Genomic DNA, 12,265 nt, shown 5'->3' on the forward strand with positions numbered 1-12,265 from the left:
AAGTAATTGATATTATCTTGATCACTAAAAATGATATTTAAATAAAAACAAAGAATTTTCAAACTATCAGTTAAAAAAATGAAGTATTTTATAGCCTTAGCCGATTGTGATTGCTAGAGATCCCCTCTCACATGCTTGTTAAACCAGCATAACTTTGAGTCATCCATTGACAAGGCTCAAAGTTTCATCATTACGAGGTACAAAATGAAAGCATGATAAAGACAAGCAATAAAATTGATAGGAAAAGATGAAACATGCTTGGTGACTGGTGTGTCAAAAACCTCACTGCCTGATAAGAAATACCAATAGAGAAAAAGCCACCATGAAACTATATGTGATTGTACAGTTTGTGAATGAAAAAGAATAACAAATGTTATAATCTAACAATCTCCACCTTTTGAGTTCAGGCAGGCAAGTAATTGTATATTGGCATTTTATAGGTCGGGAATGTTGAACCCTTTTTTTTCCAAAGTGTGGATACGTTTTGGCATTAGGAACTGAAACAACTTTTATGTAACTTTAAGGCATATGACTTGGCAACAACAATGAGGCATGAGTTTTTACACCAAAAACAAACAGAACTGCAAGTCTGGGGTCAAGCAGCAACTGATTTGCTTTAATTGGGAGCCAAAAACCACTGAACAGCTTAGGCTCAAATCAATGTGTTCAGGGAGGGTTTAAGGTTTGACCATTCTGACCATTATCAATGAGGATCTGAGAGGAGGATTTGTATGCACATAAAATCCAAAATCTGGACCTCAACTTACCTGCTCTCCAATCAAATCAAGACCAACAACCAGAAAACTTATCCCTTGAAACAAGAGGAAGTAGAAGTGAATTCCTTGGGCAGATAGTAAGCTTCTAACTGAGGCAGTCAACAAAATGAATGCAAGATAAAGTTCTTTCCTGAAGAGACGATTTCTCTTGGTCTTCCCAGTTTTCTTTGACAATTCTAGTTTGCTTAGTTCCTCAATGCCTGAATCTGAGTTTGATCTATGGAGACTAGTAGATCGCATTAGAGGTTCAGATTCTTTCTCAAAGGCAACCAAATCTGTCTCTGATGATCTTCCCAACTTTTTTGTAACCACCCACTCGTAGGAACTTCCAAGGCGAAATAATCCAGAGATCATGGCATTAAACTTAGTTACTGACATAGTGTTCTCAAATAGAAGGTAAGGAACTAAAAATGGAAATGAACGTGGAGCTGGGAGCACACTTAAGAGGGACATTACACCAGGAATGTAACAAACAACCCATGCTGGGAGCTCAGCTTCGGGAAGGAACATGGTCAAAGGAAGAATGATGCAGAATAGGGTGAATGAATAAAATGGCAGGATAAGCTTCCTCAGGAGGAAGAAAAGAAATATCAAATTGACCTTCTTTGCCCAACTAACCTGGTACAAATGGAAATAACATCATACAAGTCAAATTATTTTAATAAAATGGAGGACAAAAATAAGTCAGTATTCCCTATAGTGCAACATGTGGACAAATAACAGAACAAAGGTTTAGTACAGAATTTAATAGCATTTTGAATGTAAAGAAGAAAAAGAAAAACGTTCAATGAGCCTGTACTCCATTATTATTCCACTACCCTAAAAAGTTGTTTGCTTTAAGCATAACAAGATGCTTAATATTGATAAAAAAGATGAGTACTTTTACAGCATGGATATTATAATTGCCTTACCAATGATGTTGTGGGTTTTAATTAAGTGATTTTACCACCCATTTTAATTATTGGGCTGAAATGGGCTTTGAAATAAATTTTTCGGTATTTGTAGATGTGTTTTAGCCCTAACTTGAGTTGTGGATTTTCTGTTGGTGTTCTTTATATGCCAGTAAAGATGAATGAGATGACAAGTTCTGTGAACTGTTAAAATGGAAAATTTGGGATTTTCAAATGGCTAAATTTGGCCTTTAAGTTGAAGCAGAGATGCCATGCATATTGAACCTATCCTCGTCGTTTTAAAAATATCTCACTTATTTTAATCCTGGCCAAGGCAATGAACACTTCTTGGAAAAGTTATTTCCTGGTCATCTTTTGAACTAGGTTTAGATTGGGGACAATGAAAAACACAGCATCTGCAATATCCAGGGAACTTAGAATACAAGTTGACAGAACTAATTGTTTAGTGATTTTGAAATTTGTAATTACATTTCTATCTGGATTTTCTTTGCTTTCCTGATTTGGACACGGCTCTCCTTCCCTTCCTGAAAACCCTAAACCCTAAATCCTATTTACCATTTGATCGGATTACAATTTAATGTACTATATATAATTAAGCAACCTAGTTATATTTTGGCTTGAGTGTGGCATTTGTGTAAATTCCTTAAGGATTGACTGAAAGGTATTTGCAAGATTGTATCAAATCCCATTGTTCAGCAGGCGATACAGTTTATTATTATAAAGGGATGACAGAGTGTGTGTACAAGAATGGGACTGGACGAACTTAACAGGTAAAAATACATAGCTGGACCATTAGAAGCAATGACCTAAAGGCATAGAGATGTTATCCCGTGACAAGGCATATCATGAGCATCACTCAGACCAAGAAAGAAGATGAAAAGCATACTACATATAATATAGTCAAACATTCAGTAAAATGTATATAAGTAGCATAAAATTCATGTATCTAATTGGGAACATTAACAAATACTATTTGTTCCTTCCTCAGCTTACTAGTGAGTAAACTACTTTACAGTCATATTTTCATTGAAACAAATCAGTAGAAAATATTTATCTAGCCTAATATATTCGATACCATCAACACATCAAGTAGGCATTTTTCTTCTGTTAATCTACCTTCTCATGTCTTAAACTAGGTTAATAATAACAACAGTTACCTTCATGATGTGCATATGCTTCTAAGTGGATTTAACAGAAAACAATTCAAATTTCAATATCAAGAATTGAATATTCACATTGATTAACAGTTTGGAAATATAGTTGTAGAAGTTAAACTACTGAAAAGGATGAAACTATATTTATATTCTGATAGTAATAGTAATAGTAATAGTAATAATAATAACAAACAAAAACATAATAACAACAGAATGATAGTTTCCTGGATTTAAAAGAATTCAATTTCTATGGAAAGAAACATGTGTTGAATTCAATACCTTTGAACGAAGTATATCAAAAAAACACAAGCGAAACAATTGCATTGGACCCGAATGCCAGCGGTGTTGTTGTTTCTTATATGCCTCATAGGTCTCTGGAAGTTCACAAAGACACTACAAAAAGCAAAATAGTCATATTAAAGTCTAATAATTCATGATGATTAGCTACCAAAATTTGAAATATAGTGCACCTTAACATCGTTGAGGAATATAAACTTCCAACCATGGAGATGAGCACGAACAGCAATATCCATATCCTCCACAGTCGTTCGTTCCAACCAACCACCACTTTCCTCAAGGGCCTTTATTCTCCACACACCAGCAGTTCCATTAAAACCAAAGAAGTTAAGGAAGATACCATTCACCTGTTGTTCTACCTCAAAGTGGAAAGACAAATTGATGTTCTGCAATCTTGTAAGCAAGTTCTCATCCTTGTTTACAAATGCCCATCTTGCCTGGACTAATGCCAAATCATCCTTTGCCTTCAGTTAGAGTATAACAAGGGAAAAATTGGTTAGACAGATGCTTAATACAGGACCCAAAAAGAATTTTCATTTAAAATATAAATAATAATTGTCTACTATCTGTTTAGACTGTTGGAAACGTTTTTCCAGTATTTATTTAGTTTATATGATATAAATATTGTCTTCATATCTAGAACTGATTTGTTTACTGCATTCTACACTAGAAGTCATAAATTGATTTACAGCTAACAAAGAAGCACTTGTGAATAATTTACAAGCAAAGACAGAAGTAGCATTAAAGGAGCTGGGATTAATAATTCAAATTAGTTTAGAATTGAGGAAAAAATGGAGATGCTCAACATATTGGCAGAATTACAAATTAACATTATTAAATTTAACTTGTCTAAATTTGTTAGGAGAGTTAGGATACTAGATACTAGGTAGTTTTAATCAGGGAAGGGAAGAGGTTTAATTTGTTCTATCATTTGTAAATAGAGCACTTGCTTTTACGAAAGGAGAAATCCTTATTGGAGAATGAGTATTCTTTCTCCTATTATCCATTTAACTAATAAAATCTTTCTTAACTAAAATGCCACCCTCTTGAAATTCAACCTTGTCCTCAAGGATGGAATAGTAGAGCTATGTTTTAGGAGCAGAAAATGGGGGACGTGGGGATGGGATGCTGAGCTTTTGCTAAACATGCTGTTTTTAACACAATGGGATCTGTGCAGATAGCTCCAACGCCTTTAAAAATGAGACGAGTTGTTGTAAATGTAAGCCTCAAAGTGTGTCCTTGAAGAAAATCTTCTTCCTTCAACTACATCAATATTTCCCAGCCTCATGAGTCAGGATCTCCTTCCTGGCCTAAGTGGATTGGGCTTGGTCCATTAAGCCTAAAATGTAATCTTCTACAAAATTACAGTGTTTCTCTCTTGTGGCCTGGGCTTCACCCATCCGGTCATGAAATGAGATTGATTGGTGTAATCCAATTTTTGCCTCTTCTCTTCATTTATGAAGTCCTTGTTGCCATCATTGCATCTTCAACCAGCCCATTGATTGATGTAGACATGAATCCAGCACTTTTAGCAGTAGAAGATTGATCAACATATGCGAGTCAGTTGTGTAAAAATTTTATATGGACAAAAATACAACACTGATGGTTCAAAACTTAAGTTTTGAATGAAAGGATGGTGGATGGCTGTGCATGTGTACAACCCATAAGTCTTTACTCTGAATGATTAATCTGAATTTATATCAGCAATTATATCATTACAGGTACCATTATATACTTATATGGTACGTTAGAGCCTATAGATCCAAAAGTGCACTAATCTTAATTTTTATAGTGTGAAAATCATGTATAGTATCTCCAAATTAAAACTCAAAGCTAAAGCACCTTTAGATTCTATTCTACTACTTAGAGACTAATTTTAAGGATGTGTTTGATCTAAAACATAAAATCATTATAATCATATTATTAAGTCTGAATATCCAGAACCCATTACTGTTCTTTTTCATACTCAAATATACACCGCGAGATATTTACTTAAATCAACAGTGTTTTAACTTCAAATTTTATAGGCATAAAATTACCTTGAAATAAGGCACTGTTTTCTTTAAGAAATCCGGTGTTGGCTGAAAATCAGCATCAAATATTGCCACAAATTCGTAATCCTTAACATAATCACAGCCCATTGCTGATTTCAGATTCCCTGCCTTGTAGCCTGTACGTATAAGCCGGTGCCTATATATTATCCTAACACCCCTTTGCTGCCATTTATGAACTTCTGCCTTGATAAGCTGTTGGGTATCTACTTCATCAGAATCATCAAGAACCTGAACAAGCATTCTCTCCTTTGGCCAATCCATGATACAAACTGCTCCAATGGATTGCTGGTAAACCTACAGGCCAACAAGATATAAAATTAAGAGTCAGATTCTTAATAATCAATCAGCTCATAAAGAAGAATGCGTCTGGTGGTTCTACATTCTTAGGGTGTAGGGAAGGTGCTGATTGGAAGAAACTTTTAGTGACATTGGTGATGAGAGGATGCACCTCCTCCTTTCAACTAAAATTATACTCATTAATATAGTACTAAAAAAAAGACAAGAATAGAAGAGAAAACCAGTGACGTGACATGCTATGAAAAGAAAGGGAGGAGACTGTATTTGAAGACACAATAACTAGACAAGCAAACTTTTGTAGGACGAGAGTGTATCACACACATATATTAAGTATCTAAGCATACATTGGATGTTATTATTAATTAAGCACATAAATGTTAAACAAATCTACTGCTTTTTCTTTCATGTTTTCTTGTTTTGATTTACATAGCCAAGAGCTAGTTGCTTCTATCAGCTTACCACTGCAATTGCTTCCCACAAATGGAGCATTAGGAGAAGAATTTTTTCCCCTACAACAACCAAATACACACAACAGGCCTCTGCCATTTCCTCTTTCAAATGGAGCTCTAAATCCCAACATCTAACCTGGTCTACTCTCATTCACAACATCTCAAATAAACATCCATTATGTCATGGTTCTAGGCTCCAAGACATACCCTCCATTTTTACATCTGCAAGTTACAAAGCTCTAACTTTAATCAACCACACATGCCCAAGCCACATACCCGTACAAGACTCAGCACAAACCACTCAAGCCAGCAAAAACCCTTCGTATGCATGCACCTCATTTAGTTGAATATCACCCGATCACATTGTAGGTCATGTGTTTACATATCTTAAAATCATATTATAATTGATACAATTAAACGTTGCTCAACTTCTAAATTTATTCTCTGCACATGTTTAGAATTGTTATTAACTAAATGCACCTCATTTAGTTGAATATCACTCAACTCTGTATTCAAAGAGTGATTTTGTAGGTCATAATTACCCATCTTAATATCTTATTATAATTGATAAAATTAAGCCTTGCTCAACTTCTAAATTTATTCTCTGCCTACAAATACACACCCTACACTCTGAATCTTGCACATATTTAGTATTGGTATTAACTAAAAAAGTTTTATCCAAATGATGTTTAGCATTTACCTTTTCTCGTTTTGGTATAAATAGCTGAACACTAGTTGCTTCTATTAGTTTGCCTTTGCACTTGCTCCCAGAGGTCCAGCATTAGGAAACGAACAAATATACTATTATAGTTGTTGATGCATAATTTAAGGATCTAGTAGTAGTTGTATATGATCAACAGTGTTTCAGGTATGCAGCATTTAATGATGGCACATAGACAAATTTCTTCCCCTATACACAAAAGACTATTCTCCACCATACCCCTCTTTAAAATGGAGCATCTAAATTTAACACCTAAGTCAATCTCACTAAAAATGTCACAGCAAATATCCATTCTCTCATGTCCCCGAGTTCCAAGATGTCACCTTCACATTTAACCATCACCAAGCTACCTTCAATCACCTAAACACATCTCACAATAAATGCCCTCAAAAGACTCTGAGTCTGCTTGAAAGAATTTATTTACAGCTCTTTGGAACTTCCCCAATAATATAAGGACTTATGCAAGTGTTTGAGATGGAAATAGCTTATGATGTGTCCATAAACTGTTTTCAATATTATCTCAGTAAGCTCCCTGGATAGATTTTGAAAACAGCTTACAAATTAAACGAAAACGAATAAACTCAATTTCCTCTTTAATGGTAAAGGTAAAAACAACTTAATAAGTGCTTATATAAGTAAGCACTTAATTAAGTTGTTTACCCAAATGTACCCCTCTTTGTCCATACAGGTACACCAAACACCTTATCTCAAAAATCTCTCTAGGATAACTTACGGAAACAACTTAAAACTCATATGAAAACAGTTTAACCCAATTTCCTTGTAGAAACAACTTATAGATGAGTGTTTATTTGATAATAAGCCCTTAATTAAGTAGTTCGCTAAAAAGACCCTCATAATACAAAGCACCCAAGCCACAACAACAGAAACATGCCTACCACCAAAATCTACATCAGTTGAGCACATCATTTAAACAAGACACCAGATCACAAACAGATAACAGAACCGACATTAAAAGTCAACATTCACAGATTCGGAAGTTCCAAAAGGACAAAGCAACCTACATCTTCTTACCTCCCTCTCATTGCACATGGGAATCTGAACCAACACCATGGGAAAATCCTCCACGCTATGATCCCCAACATCGTAATCCACACTGGCCAAAGGCTTGAGCCTCCGAAACTTGATCCAGAAGCACCCCAAGATCAAAACGACCCTGTCCACCGACTGCACGATGAACAAAACAGTGCACAAATTCGCCAGGCTCTGCAACGGCGGCGACATGTACCTGGCGCGGACGTCGACCCACGTGGCGTAAACGACGGCGAGCAAGCCCAGAACGTCGCTGGGATCAGGGCGCCTGAAATGCCACCCCTTGAAATACGCCACGAGCTCGAATCCCAAGAGCACGATGACCACCACGAGGAACACGCGGATCGCGCGGTAGAGCCGCGACGTGTCGCCGCGCAGCGACGCCGAGTCCACGATCCGGCGGTGCGCGGTGCGGGCGAGGTGGAAGATGCCGCCGGAGAGCCAGCCGAGCGACGCGGCGAGCTGCTGGAATTTGAGAAGGCATACCCAGGAGAGCTGGCGGGCGCTCCGGGAGCGTTCTTTTTTGGCGGCGACGGAGGAGGAGGAGGAGTCAACGTCGAGGGCGGTGAAGGGCGGAGGAGTGGTGGAGTGGGAATGGTCGAGCTTGGGGTCGTTGAGGGGATCGACGTTGTTGGTCTTCTCACGCTGCTTGTTCCACCATTCCTGGAACTCGTAGTTGGGAGCGCGAGACATGGAAAGAGGGTAGAAGAACTTGAATTGGATGAATGAAAATTATGTGTAAGAAGAAGAAAGATGATCTTTCTTCTTTCTTCTTTCTTTTGGGTTTGTGTCTTTGTGTTTTGTTTGTGCTTGATCCAATGGAGACCTATAATTAAGGTACCACCAAGTTTTTAGCTGCATGTGTTCCTCTTTTGTTCATTCTCACTTTCAGGGGCTAAGGATTCCTCTTGCTTCTGCATTTTTCTTTTAACTATAATAATAATTTACACCACTAACAAATAAATAATCAACTTTTTTAACTACTTTTTACGTTATTTTTAATAAAAATAATAATTTTCTTATTTAACATACTTAACTTTACAATCTCTTCCTTTCAAAATATATACGATGACATGTGTTTGAGCTATTAACAATAATTCATAAGTACATACAAAAGGATTTTTTCTACATTTTTTATTTTCTAACATTTTTTTTAAACTTTTAAGTTTTTTAACATGTCACACCTCATTTATATTTTTTTCTATCTTAAATTTAATTTTTTTAAATAACACCTCAAATTTAAATAAAATAATATAAAATAAATAAATTAAGGGTTAAATATGTTTTTTTATTTATTTTCACATCTCATATATATTTGTAGTGAGAAATTATAAAAATAAATTATTATTAATTATTTTTTACGTGATAAACAAATTTTAAGTTTATTAAAATATATTTTGTGTTAATTTATTATTAACATAAATGTTATATTATAGTTTATCTAAAAATTCGTTAACATTTAATACAAATATACTAATTTTAAAGTTTAATTGAAAAAAATAATAATTTTGTGTTAACAAAAAATATATTTAACCTATAAATCAAATATATGTATTAAAAACATATTAAAATTAAATATAAAACATAAATAAATATGAAGAAAAGCAACCATGCATCTTGTTGTCGTGATAATAATAATAATAATAATTTATCATTTATAATAAATATATAGTAAAATTCTCCTATTTAATGTATAAAAGCTTTTTTCTATTTAACATTTAATAATAATATTTTAAAGTTAAAATACAAAATTCACAATAAATATGAATGTAAAGTTGGAACCTATGAGACTTGGATACTCTTTTTAAATGGCATGTCCATGTCGGACACTGACACAAGTATCGGATATTGACACTATGTATTAGTGAAGTGTCCATTTAAAAAAATATTATTGGATTTCTGACAATTCTAACATAATTTAAAAAAAAATACATTAATTTTTTTAAAACTCAAATTTATTGTATAAATTTATATTATAATTATAAAAATAAGGAATAAATTCTTTTGAACCAATCATAAAAAAATATTTTTCTGCTTAAAAAGAACATAAAATATACTTATATAAATCTTTATTATCAATTTATATAATTTACAATTATATAATATATACATGTATGTTTTGTTTTTGTGTTCTGTATTTTAAAAATATATTTATTTTTTATTTATATACTTATCATCTCAGTATCACTGTTTCTTTCTGGTAATTACTCCCATTTAAATTAAAGAAAAGAAGTAATTCCATATATCATACCTATACTTACGTGGTAACTGTTTATAATCAAACTTTTTATTATGATATAATTTCAATAAATATACAACAAAAATAATATATTTAACTATTTTATTGAATAATAAATAATAATAATAGATAACATACATACACTTTTATTATTCAAAATTATAAAATGATGTAATAAAAAAATACGGTAAGTGCGATATTCCTTATATTTTTCATTAATAATATAGAAATGGATTTGAGATTTTTTTACACATTCTGGTTCTTATTATACCTCTGAAATTATGTAATAATATTTTATTAATTTTCTTATGTTTCTTCTCTTTCCAAATAATTACTAAAATCAATATTTTATTTCACATCCTGTTTTTTTCTCTCTCTAATATGATTTGAGGTTTTTTTGTCTTAAATTTAAATTTTTTAGACAATATCTCCAACAAGTACATAAAAATAAATAAATAAATTATATAAATAACTATATATCAAAAGTATATTAAATTATTTAAACATTAATATATAAAATAATTATTATTATTATAATTATAAAAGTAATTAAATTTTAATTCAATAAAATAAAATAACATAATAAAAATGCAGATACAACTAATAATAACAATAGATCTAAAATCTAATATTTTCTTACTCTTTTTCTACCACATTATACGTAGTTAAAATAATAACTAATATTTTTACAAACTTTAAACAATTTGGTGAATATTCTTTTTAATATGATTTATTCCATATTTAAAACTATATATACATAACTTCCTAAACTACTGGATCTACATACATGCTATTATTTATATTAAGAAATGCTGATATTTCTCGTTTAAATTAGTATCATTTTTATTTTTATATTTTTTAATTAAATTACAAAAAGCCTCTTCTTACATATACTTATAAAAATTAAATCAAGAGAAAAGATAACATATTTAACGTCAATTTTGATTAAATTTTTTACAATAAAATATAAAATATAGTATATTTGTTTCTTTATCACATCTCGATAGATGTAGTTGTTTTTCTGATAACCAAAATAGTAAAAATATTTTGTGCGTATATATATTCATTTGTAAGTTCGAACTTAGATAGAAAATAGTATATATGTACTCTTTAATCTTTTACAATATTACTCAATTTTATTATTATATTTACTATACTTTGCAAAAAAAAAATATTTTTTATTTGACCATAAAGAATATTTCACACAAAATATCAACATTATGATATCTCAAAGTGTCAAAGTTTATTTATGAATAATTATTTTAAAGAGCTATATATCACATATGCATCTTGTGTAGTGTCTTAAATTTTACTCAAAATAAGATAAAAAGTTGTCTAATATCATAATGTATCTTCAAAAAAAAAAGTTTGCGTTAAATGTTTCATGAAGAACATTTATTGCAATATCGTCTATGGTATCCTAACAAAAAATTAACTTCTCAAAACTTACAACACTTAGAAAATATTTACAACGAATATCTATCATGACCTTTATAAATAAAAGATACCTTGAAGAAGAAATGATTTTGGTTCATGAACAAACTATCAATGTTATAGAGATTAAAAATCTCAAGAGAAGAATTTTGCAATCTAGCCCATTAATACAACACTTTGGTATTCTCTAGCAACTTAAAAGAGTGAATGCAAACCTTGAATTTGTCTTAGGATATCAAGTCTCTTTTAGTTAGTAACCCTATAATTTTTTTATCACTTCTTTTATAATCAAGTGTTTTGACTAAGAGTGATGGTTGTTTCAAAGAATATCCAGTTCCTTAATTAGAAGTGGTAGTTGTTTCAAAGAATACTCAATTGTTTAGCTATGAGTAAGTGATGTCCAAATAATACTCGATTTGCATGGTTCAACGTTAGTATGCTTAGTAAATTTTTACCCTATTGATCAAGAATTAGACATAGTATTAGTTATAAAGAAACAAAAATAAAAATCTAAATTGTAATTTTTGATTTTTAAATTTTTTTGAATTATATATTTTCAAATTGTTATCTTAATTATTGATAAAAAAATGTTATCTAATTCGATAAAGAAGGAATTTCTTTTTTAAATAAGATTTGCAAAAATATCTTGATGTGAGTTTATTGACTCAACTTTGTCTAATTTTTAATATATAATTTAATCTTTTGTTTTTATTTTTTTTTCATTTAACCTATTTTTCTTAAATATTATAAATAATAAATTTTCTTTTATTATTAAAGCACAACAAAGTTTAGAATCTCGACTATATGAAAAGTTGACGCTAGTACACATCTAGAACATTAATTAAATTGATGTTATTTTGCTGACTAAAATTATTTTAGGAAA

The 12,265-nt window shown here is 31.7% G+C and overlaps 1 protein-coding gene across 1 annotated transcript; it reads right to left on the reverse strand.

The window, feature by feature from the left end:
- Window positions 1-271: 271 nt before the first annotated feature.
- Window positions 272-8,647, reverse strand: LOC137818383 (probable xyloglucan glycosyltransferase 6). Its single transcript, XM_068621782.1, has 5 exons — window positions 7,692-8,647; window positions 5,178-5,486; window positions 3,312-3,602; window positions 3,121-3,234; window positions 272-1,394 (listed from the first exon to the last, which is right to left on the reverse strand). Exons 1-5 carry the CDS (start codon window positions 8,400-8,402, stop codon window positions 759-761), a joined length of 2,061 nt encoding a protein of 686 aa, XP_068477883.1. The 5' UTR covers window positions 8,403-8,647; the 3' UTR covers window positions 272-758.
- Between the last annotated feature and the right edge of the window lie 3,618 nt (window positions 8,648-12,265).

The sequence above is a fragment of the Phaseolus vulgaris genome, chromosome 10, assembly GCF_000499845.2.
Source record: "Phaseolus vulgaris cultivar G19833 chromosome 10, P. vulgaris v2.0, whole genome shotgun sequence".
NCBI lineage: Eukaryota > Viridiplantae > Streptophyta > Magnoliopsida > Fabales > Fabaceae > Phaseolus > Phaseolus vulgaris.